General features: G+C 38.8%; 1 protein-coding gene across 1 annotated transcript; it reads right to left on the bottom strand.

The window, feature by feature from the left end:
* Window positions 1-959: 959 nt before the first annotated feature.
* On the bottom strand, window positions 960-7363 carry LOC127417219 (lysM and putative peptidoglycan-binding domain-containing protein 4-like). Its single transcript, XM_051657076.1, has 3 exons — window positions 7011-7363; window positions 4587-4864; window positions 960-2224 (listed from the first exon to the last, which is right to left on the bottom strand). Exons 2-3 carry the CDS (start codon window positions 4854-4856, stop codon window positions 1652-1654), a joined length of 843 nt encoding a protein of 280 aa, XP_051513036.1. The 5' UTR covers window positions 4857-4864; window positions 7011-7363; the 3' UTR covers window positions 960-1651.
* Between the last annotated feature and the right edge of the window lie 7816 nt (window positions 7364-15179).

The raw sequence follows: 15179 nt of genomic DNA, 5'->3' as shown, positions 1-15179 counted from the left end.
TCAAATTCAACCTCCTACTGGTTGGGGCTGGTCAAAGGTGGAGATTGATAGTAAAAAAGGAATTAATTGATCTGTCTCACCCACACATATATCATATTTCTTCTGAAGACATGGATTAAACCACTGGAGTCTTATGGATTACTTTTACAATGCCAAAAATGTCATTTTTGGACCTTCAAAGTTCTGGTCACCATTCACTTGCATTGTGAGGACCTACAGAGCTGAGATATTCTTCTAAAAATGTAATTTGTGTTCTGCAGAAGAACATCTTGGATGGCTTGAGGGTGAGTACATTTTTGGGTGAACTATCCCTTTAAGCAATATCACACAAGTTATAGTGCTGTTGTACTGAATACCAGCACAAGCAAGAATCCTCCAATTTGTAATGATCTGTAGATTCTGTGATGTAACTTGCAAGCATAACTTTAAATATCTTAAAAACAAACATCTTCAAACTTTACTAAAAAAAGGCCGACAACCATAAGCAACTTGAGACAAGGCATTAAACAGTTATGGAAATATTTTGAATTGCTTTCTTATTAATAAATGACATAGCGAAGCTATCTTCTTGCTCTGGAGCTGCATGGTTGAATTACAAGATGCCATTTGAGAACATTTAATTTTTTTCCTATTACACCCAAAGTAAACATTACTTATATTAACAGCATTATCATACCAATAGAGGCTGATTCAAAACTTTCTCTACCTGTCTTTTCATTTAAAAGACCCAATTTCTGGAATTTTGATTTACTCGCCCACTATACTGTAGTATCAGTATTACCGCCATTTCCATTTCCAATACATCTCTGTAAGGAAAACCATCACCAAGATTAAAAAAATATATTGTAATATGACAATCCAAAGGTCAGAATATGTCGACCTGCCCATTGTGTGCAAGAGTTTTGTTGACTTAAATTAATTCTCTTTCAATGAGCAATCTAATATTTAGAATATTTTCTTCAAATATGTCTTTATTGCACTTCAAATAAATGAACAAACAGTGATTTAATACAAGTCCATCCTTTGGCACTGATGGCATCACAGTGCCATTCCACATAAAAAACAACAATATGGCATTAGGGTTCTACTAAAATCAAGAAAAAAATTAATGGATACAAATTAGAGTTGGCACAAAATACCCTTCAGTCTAACAGATCTATCAATGCAATTACGCATCGATACATTGTAAACGGTAAGCATTCTTCAAGGAATGACATACTGTACAAAGACAAAACCACAGCAATACGATCAATTCCATGGAAAAGTAAACATAAGATTTACTAGATGTTTTATAACTTTTAAAAGTTTTAGTTTGTTCCCACAATACACTTGAGAGATAATCTGTAATTCTATAATAACTTTCATTAAATTAAATCATAGCACCAATGAAACCTATTAAATAGTTTCAACACTCTTGAGTGTCGAGTATGAGTAGAGTATGCAAACTCAGAATATCATTGGTACAAATGTCTCCTTAACTGTGTTATCACTAAACAGATGAAATTAGGTAAATTTATCATTTTAGTTTAGGCTAAAAAATAGGCTTGTGGGCTGTCAAGTGAATCTGCAAAGTACCAAGGAAAATCACATGCATCAAACAAAATTTTAAAGACCACACACCATAGGCAGCACCACACAATATTTTACAATCCTATACTTGCTTTTCCTCAAGGTGGTTTCTGATTATATTCTTAATGGTCACTGTACTGTTTGAAGTAGACACAGAGATGTTGATCGCTCCATTGTCCACTACAGATTCCCCACTATCTTGAGTTTTAAAATATACTACATAGAATATTGGTAGGACGATACCTATTAGTAACATGGCGACCACAGCGTTCCACCATTGAATCCCCCAGTCTGCACCGTAGCTGAGTAAGCACGGGTTTCTCCATCCCCATCGTCTGAATCCCCTGGAACTGCCAGAAAATACCTCTTCTGGAGGATCTGAGCTTTGGATCAGACGCTCAATGTCACTGTCCACCTCTTTAAGAAAGTCAGTATACTCCTGCACCTGAGTTCTGACCGAGATGCTTGCTTTACCACTTTCCAGCTTCTGATTGGCTGGTTGTACTGCATCAGGGGAGGGTCTTTGTTGAGGGTTCCTGAGCTCAGTGTTGACCTCTGTTAAAAGGCCATGCTTCTTTACAGGGATTTTGATGGATTTCAGTGCATACATGTCCTGCTCTTGAAAAAGGTTGTTCTCTCTCTTTATGTCAGTGACCTGAAACAGTAGAGTAGGATTATTTTAAAAGATAAAGTGTGTTATTTCTGTGCCATTAGAAGCACCAAACAGAATTGCATTAACTATGAAATATTTTCAAGTTTCCCGAGCACTCCCCCATCTGCCACTGGGTGGAGAAACAGGTAGTCCTGCCCAAAACTCACGCCACTGGTTGAGCCAATGTTGCTGTCAAGCTGGTGGTTGTAATGCTCAAACAAACATTTAGTATAGTGCCACAAATATTTAAATAGTGCCACAACCTACGAATAGATTACTTACAGTTGTCTCTGCATATCAGCTGGTATATGAGAGAGGGAGTAAACCATTTTGCTATAGGGATGCTAAAAAGGGATGCTCTGATCAGGATTTTTACAGCCGATATGATCACCAATCTTCTTTCACCGGATTGGCCGATACAGATCCCGATCATTTCACCTTTTTATCAGGATCTCTGTCACACCTGGCTATATGTAAGTTTTCTGCACACTGTCACTGTTAATTGAATTTTCCTCTTCCCGGTAATATCAATTTGCCTAGTTTTTGCTGAAAAAAAAAAAAAAAAAAGATTAAAAAGTAAACAAACCATATTAAGATAGATAGCCCTATAAAAATGAAGCTTAGTGTCAAACTGAAGACAAACTGATAACCCATAGGTGCAATGAAACTTAATGTGACATTTTTGGTTATTGATTCATTGTCATAATTTCATATATTGTAATTATTATTATTATTCCTTATTTTATTTCTATTTTATTTTTGCATTATATTTAATACATTATATTATGGTATCTTAATATTGTATAAACAATTATTATATTTATAAATTCCTTCCCTGCCTTTTCATTTAGGTGGATGATGGTATTAATAGTTCATTTTTCACTTGTTGCTGCTTGAACTTTAATGAGGGGAACATGCACACTCTCATGAGGGCAAGAGATGAAAGGAAAGCAGAGAAAGAGTGCATGTTTCTGGACTCTACAGGTGCTACTATTGCTAATGCCATTTAATCGGGAGATATTTCATGAAGATATCTGAATTACACCTGATGTTGCACCTTTCGTTATTACTGAGATGCCTTTGCCTGGTGGAGACTGAGAAGCTGCCGCCATGAATGATAATAAGGACCGTTTCACAGCACGCGCTCTTTTGCCTTTGCCTTGTCGTATGACTAACAGTACAGTACACAAACTTTTCATATTCACCATACCTTTCCCACTGCATCGTTTTTAACTGCTGAATCAAATTTGTTGTCTTACAACACTATGCCAGTATTCCCCACACGTTATGCTAAAGGAGCCGTGCATGTTTTGCGACATGAGCGATCGGTTTATGCGATCAGCCAAATTACCGATCGAGTCATAGGACGTGAATATCGGCTGATACCGATCGGTGGCCGATCGATCGGAGCATCCCTAATCTATATAGGCTATTTTTGGTCATTTTCACTACTCAAGTACTCAACAGATAAATCAAGTACTTGGCTTTGGGGGTGGGAGGAGCTTGGAGCAGCATGAGCATTACATTTGTAAAATGGTGAGTAAAGTTATAAGCAGTTCAACTTTTAAAAATATGTTCTGTTATGTCCCATTTTGTTGTGCTTCATCTATTTTTTTTTTTTTTTTTTTTTACAGAATAATGTGTCCTGTAAGTATGCCATCTAATCCTCTCCATACAGTGTAATCATCATTTAGGCTACAACTCACCCTCATGTTGTTCCAAACCTGTTTGACTTTCTTTCTTCTGTGGAACACAAAAGGAGATGTACAGTAAGGAAGACTTTAGTGTAACCGGTCCTGCTCGACCCGCTCCGAGCGGGATTCGAACCGGCGTCTCTGGAATGGGCGGAAGGCATGCTAACGAGGAGGCTAAAAGCTACAGCCCCTAACGTCAGTCGCTAGTGCGCCTCTTGAAGCCAGGGGAGTGAGGTTTACACACTGCACAGCTATCTACCAGCTGGCTACTGTCCTAAACCTCAGTCCCATCTGGGTCACGGCACCACTGTAAATGGTCCTGCTCGACCTGCTTCGAACAGGATTCGAACCGCATGGGATGCGGGCACGCTAACGAGGAGGCTAAAGGCTACAGTCTCTAGCGTCAGTCGCTAGTGCGCCTCTTGAGGCCAGGGGAGTGAGGTTTACACACTGCACAACTACCTACCAGCTGGCTCCCGTTGCATTAGCATCAGTCACCATTCACTTTTACTGTTGGGAAAAATATGCAAAGATGACTGAGGCTGTCATTCTGCCATCATCTTCCACAAAACAGAGAAATTCATACGGGTCTGGAACAACATTTGGATAAACAAATTATGACATACTATTCATTTTTGGGTGAGCTAACCCTTTAACATTACACAGGATACCTTGCATCCATGTTGTAGGGCCAGTTTGTTGAGATTGTCCTCATGGGAGATGTTTCTTTCCAGCAAAAGCATTTCTCCCACTCTTTCTCTCTCCAGTGAGGATGACTCACTGCTCCGTGGCCGAAGCTCCATGACATTCAGTTCCTCATCCTTAGATGACATGTCCAGTTCTTCTTGTCTGTGTCTGAACATGTACACTTGACCATCTGCGCTGGCATGAACATCCACAGGAGCCTGAAAGGCCCATGGGAGAGGTTCTCCACGCCTCATTACTGCAACTAAAGAAAACAAAAACTGTCCAATTATTATATTATATTATATTATATTATATATTGTCCAGTTAACATATATATATATATATATATATATATATATATATATATATATATATATATATATATATATATATATATATACACAGGTGCATCTCAATAAATTAGAATGTCGTGGAAAAGTTCATTTATTTCAGTAATTCAACTCAAATTGTGAAACTCGTGTATTAAATAAATTCAATGCACACAAACTGAAGTAGTTTAAGTCTTTGGTTCTTTTAATTGTGATGATTTTGGCTCACATTTAACAAAAACCCACCAATTCACTATCTCAGCAAATTAGAATATGGTGACATGCCAATCAGCTAATCAACTCAAAACACCTGCAAAGGTTTCCTGAGCCTTCAAAATGGTCTCTCAGTTTGGTTCACTAGGCTACACAATCATGGGGAAGACTGCTGATCTGACAGTTGTCCAGAAGACAATAATTGACACCCTTCACAAGGAGGGTAAGCCACAAACATTAATTGCCAAAGAAGCTGGCTGTTCACAGAGTGTTGTATCTAAGCATGTTAACAGAAAGTTGAGTGGAAGGAAAAAGTGTGGAAGAAAAAGATGCACAACCAACCAAGAGAACCACAGCCTTATGATTGTCAAGCAAAATTGATTCAAGAATTTGGGTGAACTTCACAAGGAATGGACTGAGGCTGGGGTCAAGGCATCAAGAGCCACCACACACAGACGTGTCAAGGAATTTGGCTACAGTTGTCGTATTCCTCTTGTTAAGCCACTTCTGAACCACAGACAACATCAGAGGCGTCTTACCTGGGCTAAGGAGAAGAAGAACTGGACTGTTGCCCAGTGGTCCAAAGTCCTCTTTTCAGATGAGAGCAAGTTTTGTATTTCATTTGGAAACCAAGGTCCTAGAGTCTGGAGGAAGGGTGGAGAAGCTCATAGCCCAAGTTGCTTGAAGTCCAGTGTTAAGTTTCCACAGTCTGATGATTTGAGGTGCAATGTCATCTGCTGGTGTTGGTCCATTGTGTTTTTTGAAAACCAAAGTCACTGCACCCATTTACCAAGAAATTTTGGAGCACTTCAGGCTTCCTTCTGCTGACCAGCTTTTTAAAGATGCTGATTTCATTTTCCAGCAGGATTTGGCACCTGCCCACACTGCCAAAAGCACCAAAAGTTGGTTAAATGACCATGGTGTTGGTGTGCTTGACTGGCCAGCAAACTCACCAGACCTGAACCCCATAGAGAATCTATGGGGTATTGTCAAGAGGAAAATGAGAAACAAGAGACCAAAAAATGCAGATGAGCTGAAGGCCACTGTCAAAGAAACCTGGGCTTCCATACCACCTCAGCAGTGACACAAACTGATCACCCCCATGCCACGCCAAATTGAGGCAGTAATTAAAGCAAAAGGAGCCCCTACCAAGTATTGAGTACATATACAGTAAATGAACATACTTTCCAGAAGGCCAACAATTCACTAAAAATGTTTTCTTTTTTTATTGGTCTTATGATGTATTCTAATTTTTTGAGTAGTGAATTGGTGGGTTTTTGTTAAATGTGAGCCAAAATCATCACAATTAAAAGAACCAAAGACTTTAACTACTTCAGTCTGTGTGCATTGAATTTATTTAATACACGAGTTTCACAATCTGAGTTGAATTACTGAAATAAATTAACTTTTCCACGACATTCTAATTTATTGAGATGCACCTGTGTGTATATATAAGTTGTCAGAAACATATTGAGGAAGGGAAACAACACGAAATAATGCATTATTGTTCATGAGTAAATAGCCTATTGGTTTTATGCATTGTAGTGACTCAGTGGTACTGGTATTACTTGTAGCTAAAGAAAATCAGATCATGTGACTCCGAATAAACAGCGGATCAGGCCAAAGCACTATTACACGAACTGACATTGACAAGATGAAAATTTGAACACAACATAACGCTAAAAACAACATAACATACCTTACATTTGTTCAGAATAAAAATGGAGTGTGTTTACAGTAAAGTCGGTAAAGTATAAAGTAAAATTAAGTACCAGCTGCAAAGTTAAAACTTAAAATATATGCATTTTAAGTTTAATATATATATAATTTTAAATATTTCTTTATCTGAATTTAGCTCACACTCACCTTTGTAGACAAAATCAGCTACATCTTGCCGACAAAAATATCCCCAAGTGTCATTTTTGGAAACTTTACACCGCAACCAAGTTTGCTAGTGTTCGCGAAAGCTGCACAGTAGATTGACAAATGTTCCAGCCAATCAGCTCTCTGAAGAAGGCGGGTTCTTTACTGTAGACTACAACACTGTCTATCATTGAAAGCGTAGTTTAAATTGTGGCATACGCGAGCTGCTTTGTGTAAGTAATATAAGATGTATTTATTTAGAAATCACACAGTCTGATGTCAGGTGTCCAGTTAAAATGGTCGAGTGCAATGGTGGTTTATGGATTCCTAGAAGTGTAAAGTTTCTCCCAGTGTTAAGTGTGGTTGAAAACACGAAGACTATGGCGTGCGAAATGGTTCAAAAATAAGACTAATGACTTGCCGAGGGAAGCCACTCAGCTATTGAGGGCAGCTATTGAGTCACTCATAGAACGGCGCTGACTACTGAGAAGCCGTTGGTGCATCTGGTTAGGCTGCTCACTTTCCTCACGCAGTCGGCGACCCACACACCTAACGCAGCCGGTGACTCACTCTGATGCAGTTGGGTTGTTTTATGATGTCCCTTAAATAAATGTTGTTCATTTTTACAAACAAATGCTTTGCGGCAACACTCCCCGGTTCTAAAAGCAAGACTTAGCTGTTTAAAATTACATTCTGTAGATTATAATAAAGTTGAAAATTTTTGTACGTTCTTCAAAAAGCCTACTTTTACTCTGCACTATAAACTAAAGGTATCACCCTAATAATGCATTTTATTTACATTACAATTAAATATTACATTGTGAAATGCTAAGCTGTTTATTAATGCTGCTCAATCTTTTCTCATTAAAAATAGCTTGTCTGGAAGCGCAGTTGCCAGTTGTGTGACGTCACTTCTCGTTCATCTGTCGGTTCAAACGCTGACCATAATACTACAATCATAATATCTTTATGATTTATGGGAAATATCACATTCATAAGCAGAAATTGGCTAATAGAAAACCTAATATCAACTAATTATATCCCCTCCCCTTTTCTTAAATTATGTTACACTGACCACCAAAAAACAACAACCAAATTTTTCATTGAAACGCTGTATCAGAGTTTTATTAATTTTTTATTTTTATTTATTTATTTATTTTACCAAAAGCATGATCTACGACATTCGACGCCTGAAAACCACGTGACTGCTTCAGTATCTGGTTCAAGCAACCCCAGGGTGGTCTTACTTGCTCTAATCCATTATAATGTTTTGTTTAATATTATAATTCATATATGAAGCCTATATGAGTCTATGAAATAACAGACGGAGAAGGACTGAGGCATGGTTAAATAGACGGATCGCAGATTTTCTTTTTATGAATTTGTTTTATTTATTTGACTTATATTAGTTCCAATACAACTAAACGACTTAATCACTTCAATAAATGACTTAATCAGTTGCAGAACCAGATGTGAAACCAGCACCTGTAAAGAGACACAGCAGTTTCTTAGGTGTTATTCATCGCTTTGACCACCAGATGGCCGCAGTGTACACAATGTTGAAAAGCTCCCAGTAATGTATGAACCCTTACGATGCAGTTGAGAGGAAACCTTTGTTTCTTCACAAATCTATGTTTCACCATCAGCGAACTTCAGCGTCCGAATTTCGCACTTTATTTCATTAACTCCTTGCTGATATAATGCACTCAACATCCATGCACTATATAAGTATGAATGAATGAGTGAGCGATTTCGGACCCACACAGAAATGGAATTAATGTACTAGAGTCGACTCCAGCACTATTTAGTGTCATGGAATCGACTCTTTTTGGAGTCGACTTGCAAACACTAAGGGGTGTCAAACTCAGTTCCTGGAGGGCCACAGCCCTGCAGAGTTTAGTTCCAGCCCTGCTCCAAAATGGCTCCTTGTAATCTTCAAGCACTCCTGAAGACCTTGATTAGCTGTTTCAGGTGTGTTTAATTAGGGTTGGAGCTAAACTCTGCTGGACTGTGGCCCTCCAGGAACCGAATTTGATACCCCATGCCACACATTTACCACCGTCAGTTTCTGTATTTGGTATTCTCGGAAAAAAAAAAAAAAAGTAGTAAGTGGAATTTCATAAAATATTGTCAGAGTTTAGAATTATGTTAAATTAAATTTGCCAGTCGTTTGCTTTGTATGTTGACGCGTCTTGTCTTGTTAAAAAAATAAATAAATAAAAGTTGGCTAATCTGTTGAGATAGTCTAACTCTTTTTAGTAATAGCAGGCTAACTGTATTTAGAAATCACAAACATGGCTTTTGCTGTCATTTAGGAATGATTTATTATGCGATGATGCATAATATTAAACTCCCTGAAGTAAAAATAAAAAATGATATAGCATATTCTCTGTTCAAGCCCATAGCCAAAGCACAAAAGCATTTTCTCCCATCCTGGAACTGAATGAAGAATGGCAAATAATTCGAAGTAAGTTTGCATATTTATTAACTGTCACTGACACATGCAACTTGATTAATTATTCCATGTTTAAATGTTGCATTTATGCTATTCACGCAAAACGTGGTTGCCTTGTATCTTGTAGCTAGCTGGCACTGTTAGTGTATGGACAGTATTGCTAGCCAAGGAGTAAGCAATACAAACTAGGTATAACTTGAGAACTTTTAAAAAAGCATCTTAAGGAAACAGATTGGTGCTATTTGTATGCTGACTTGTCCTACTCAAAAATTACCTTTACATGGTATATTGCTGTTGAACTTCAGGTAAAGATTGTGTGAAAGCACATGTGCCTACATATGAGAAAATATGTAACAGCTGCGTGAGGAGAGTGAGTCGCCGACTGGGTGAGGAGAGTGAGTCCTCCGCTAGGTGAGGAAAGTGAGTCACCGGCTGAGTTAGGTGTGTGTTGCCGGCTGCGTGAGGAGAGTGGGTTGCCGGCTGCGTGAGGAGAGTGAGTAGCCTATCCAGATGCACAGCCGGCTTCTATCAGTGAGTGACTCAATAGCTGCTCTCAATAGCTGAGTGGCTTCCCTCGGCAAGTCTTATTTTGAACCGTTTCTCACGCCATAGAAGACGTGTCAAGGCAGGATATAGTAATCCACTGACTGAAGGTGAGATCTATGTTAAAGGTGTAGTCCAGGTCTTGCCTGTCAGTTTACAATGGGTCAGCAATTTTATTTTGTATTTTATTTATTTTTTTATTCAAATTGTATTATAACTACACAATCTTAATCAATTAATATAGGATCTTCAAAAAGCTTATAGAACTTTCTTTCTTTCTGACAATGAAGTAACAACTGTTGTAACTAGTACAAAACATTTCAGCAGAAACTGATATGGTACTGGTATGGTATTAGAAAAATGAAAAAAAAAAAAAAAATCTAAATAAAATAGGCTATATGCTAGGCTATTTATACTAAGTGTTTCACTTAAGATTCAAAATCCCCTAAGCCTTAACCCTAACCTTCTCTTACAAAAATTAACCATGGTTTTACTACAGTAACCATAGTATCACCATGATATTTTGTAGTAAAATCATAGTAACCACAAAATAAACATGGTTATTATATTAAGACCATATTACTGTAGTTGAACCATGGTTAATTGCATCCAAACTATGGCTTCCACCAAACAAACATGGTTTCTGCAATATTACCATAGTAAAACCGTGGTTAATTTTACCCCGATCAAGTACTTCTCTCAACTCCCGACCATAACCGTGACCTGCGAGGCAATCTAACACTACGCCATCACAGCAACACTTGAGTATGCAGTTTGTCCTCAATTTCTGTTTCCAACAGACTATTTGAGTGCAAATAGCCACGCTGTGCGGCAGGTGCTATTTACACCTAGTGCAAATAGTCACTCTGATATAATATAAATATTAAACCTAAATCAAATTTTAAAGGCCAAACACCATAGGCAACACCACACAATATTTTACAGTGCTATACTTGCTTATATACTTGCTCCATTGTCCACTACAGACTCCTCACTATTTTGAGTTGTAAAATATACCACATAGAATATTCTGCTTCCTTCCTTCCTTCCTTCCTGGAACTTCCTGACTGACTGACTGACAGACAATGTAGCAACGATAATTGTTGTAACTAGTACTATACATTTTGGCGGAAACTGGTCAACTTGGTAAATGTTTGGAAGGACCCAAACCACAAAGAATATATTGAAAACTAACTAACTAAATAGATAAGTAAATAAAATGATGTAATTTCTCTCAATCTTATGAGGCTGTGGCAAGTGTCAAACAAATTGTCATGCAAAATTTGTGGTCTGCCTCTCCAAATCAGCCATAGCCTTTGTTTTCCACTTTTATTGAATGCAGTCATAAAAGAATAATATTCAGCATCTATAGATCACCCACAGGTCAATACAACTGGTCTCTTTTTAGGGTTAAAAACCTGTGATAAATGTGCTGGAAGCTGTTACCAGGACACCCTTTTTGTCAGCCGGATTTTAAAAGGTGTTACTTTTCAGTTTGACCTGAAGATGGCAGTATATATCTTCAGTCGTTTCAAACCAGTTGGGTAAAGAATAGTTCACAGGCATTTTAAACTTTTCTTTGCCAAAGTTTCATGTCTCTCCATAACCTGCATGATAAGCATATATATATATATTTTCAGCATCAGAAGAACTTTCAAATGACTGCTTGGTCCAAGAGTCAATTACCATGTCAGAGCATGTAGTACTATCGAAGTGCTTGTGATGTGCTTCAGGTAATTTTAGTCACACCTACTGAAGCAAAGTTCAATGCTTGGGCTCAGCGGTTCAAGATAGAGGACATGAGCCTGCTGGAGTTAATCCAGATTTGGACATTGATGTGAGGAACCCTAGGACATTTGCCAGTCCTCTCCTGGTCTCCTGCTACTGGGATTTGTTTGAGCTGACACATGCCCACTGCTTACCTTGATGGGGTCAGATGTGATCAGAGAAAGAGTATAGAGAACCTGTGGATTTTGGTGTTGAACACATTGTGACAGTTTTTGTTAGTTTAATAAGGATAATTAACTCACAATGAAAGTTATTACATTTTATGTTCTTTAGATATACTTAATTTGCTTCAGAGGAAACAATGTTATGATCTAGTTATGATGTAATCTAATATTCATGACATAGGCCTAAATGTCAATTGATTAAAAAAGACTGTTTTTCTACCAGTAAAAATTTTAGCCTTCTTAAAACACTGCTAAAATGCATTCCGGTTGATGTAGTATGATTAAAGATGATCAGTGATTACATACTTACACCTTTAGGGCTAAATATTTTTATTTGTATAGCGCTTTTCACAACACACATCATTTCAAAGCAGCTTTACAGAAAATCATGCATTAACAGAAAATGAAACCGTAATATCTATAAAGTCAGAGTCATCATTGTGTAGTTTGATTAAATATAATTGTAAATTTTGCATAATAAATAAATAAATAATAATTGTATTTAGGACTTCAGTGAGCAAACCGAAGTCGACTGTGGCATGGAACACAAAACTCCAAAAAATGTTGGTTAATGGAGAAAATAACTTAGGGAGAAACCAGGCTCACTGTGGGGTCCAGTTCCCCTCTGGCTAAACAACATGAATATAATGCCAATATTACTTTTTTCTTTTATGTTCAGTGCAAGTCATGGTTTAAAATGAGTAAACTGTGTAAGTGTTAAGGGCCAGTGTTTAAACAAAGATTTTATAAGAACTGTAAGATTAATGACAAATGTTTTTGAAGTTTATCCTGGATTACTGCAGAAGTTCACATAGATGCATTGTTTTTTGTTAGTTGGCTGATGAAGGCTTTTGTTGTTAATTGATAGTCTATGTATTCCATTTCAGGAGTGTAGTCCATCATTAGACCAATGTGATACAGGCAGAGATGAGTGAGGTGCATCGCAGTTCAACCGGCTGGTCAATTCGGTGAGGTCTGTAATAAGTCCAAGGTTCAGGCAGTGGCATATGAAGTATCCCATGTCTTATGGCTGGAGTTGGCATCAATTCAACCTCTGAAGTCCATCGTAATAGACTGAAATGATGTCTGGCTGGCACTGGCTGCATTTAGTCATCATCACTCAGAGACACATAGCAGTGGAGTCCGACACCAAGCAGGAACATAGTTGGATCTGGCCGGTTGTGGTGACCTCAGGATAGGATGTTAAATGTTTCTGGTTCTGGCAGACCTAACTAAAGCAGCCTAATTGTGAGTTGATGGATAAATTAAGTGTATGCTTAGCTAAATAGATGAGTCTTTAGTCTAGACTTAAACTCAGTGAGTGTATCTATGTCCTGAACAGTGTTAGGGAGACTATTCCATAGTTTAGGAGCCAAATAGGAAAAGGATCTACCTCCTTTTGTGGATTTTGATATTCTAGGAACTATTAACAGGCCAGAATTTTGCAATCGTAATGAAAGTGATGGAATATAGCATGGTAGAAGGTCACTTAAGTACTGCAGAGCTAGACCATTCAAAGCTTTGTACATAGTTAACAAAATTTTAAAATTAATACGAAATTGAACAGGTAGCCAATGTAACAACAATAAAATGGGGCTAATATGGGGCTAAGATCATATTTCTTGGTTCTAGTCAGCACTCTGGCTGCTGCATTTTTAACCAATTGAAGTTTATTTATTGAGCTTGCTGGACATCTGTAATAAACTGGCCATGGAGACGGTGTTAGGATCCATGTGCAGGAAGTTTATTAAAAGAGACACAAGCAAACAATCCAAAACAGCAGGCAGAGAGACATAGTCGTAAAGCAGGCAGATAAATCCAATAAACCAAATAGACAGTCCAACCAGGCAAACAAAGCAAAGGGTAATCCAAAAAGCAGTAAATCCAGAAAAACAGGCAATGGTCATAACATGAATCAATAAACAATGGCAATGGAAAAACACTCGGTAAGGCAGGGTAAACTGGCAATACTTCGCAATGAACAATGGAACTGCATGGCTATATATATATATATATATACATGGGTAAACAGGAAATGAGCAGTGAAGAAATGGGTGAAGATCAGTATTCAGGAGAGGGCTCCCTCTGGTGGTTGGTAGGATGGGTAACAACCTCAGATGTTACAGAACACCCCCCTCTACAAACAATTCCTGATGTTCTTCTGCTGGGATGTCCCCTTGGTCGTGGTGCTGGACAATTAGGATGAGCTTGGTGGAACTCTTGGATCAGGGACGGGTCCAATATGTCCTTGGCGGCTACCCACGATCTCTCCTCCGGTCCGTAGCCTTCCCAGTCCACCAAGTATTGCATCTGGCTCCCTTGTCGCCTTGTGTCCATGATCTCTTTGACCACATACACTGGTGCTCCATCAACATCCAATGGAGGTGGAGGCTCGGGATTCGTTATTCCAGGGCCAGACGCCGAGTGGACCAGTTTCAGCAAGGACACATGGAAGGAAGGAGAGATGTGGTAGTTAGCAGGAAGCTCTAATCGGTAAGTAACTGGGTTTATTTGATGGATAATTCTGAATGGACCCACATACCTTCGACTGAGCTTCCTGCAGGGTAGCCGCAGCTTGATATCCCTTGTGGATAACCAGACCCTCTGTCCAGGTTGGTAGTTGGGGTGAGTGCGCCTCCACCGGTCAACCTGAAAGCATTGCGCTCAGACCGCTCGCTGTAGCTGGACATGTGCGCTGTCCCACACCCTCTCGCTCTGCCTAATCCAATCGTCCACCGCTGGCACTGTAGATGGTTCTCCTGACCAAGGGAACATCAGGAGTTGGTATCCCAGCATGCATTGGAAGGGGGTTAGCCCCGTAGAGGTATGAGTGAGGGAATTCTGTGCGTATTCGGCCCAGGGCAAGAAGTCACTCTACTTCTCCTGTTCATGGCTACAGTAACTCCGAAGATATCTACCAATCTCCTGGTTTAAACATTCCACCTGTCTGTTGGTTTGGGGGTGATCTCCTGAGGTGAGACTCACATTGATGTCCAGTTGCTTACAGAATGCCTGCCAAACTCAGGATGTAAACTGTGAACCTCATTCGGACACAATGTCCTCTGGTAATCCATAGACTCTGAATACTTGGTGAAATAGAGCATTAGCAGTTTCCATAGCCGTGGGTAAACCCTTGAGAGGGACAAATTTACATGATAATTACCAGTATGGTGGTGTATCCGTTGGAGTTTGGCATGTCGGTGACAAATTGGTATTGTTAGT

Source organism: Myxocyprinus asiaticus, chromosome 26 (assembly GCF_019703515.2).
Source record: "Myxocyprinus asiaticus isolate MX2 ecotype Aquarium Trade chromosome 26, UBuf_Myxa_2, whole genome shotgun sequence".
NCBI classification, from domain to species: Eukaryota; Metazoa; Chordata; class Actinopteri; order Cypriniformes; family Catostomidae; genus Myxocyprinus; species Myxocyprinus asiaticus.
Note: the sequence above shows the minus strand (reverse complement) of the source record. Positions and strands in the feature narration are given on the sequence as shown.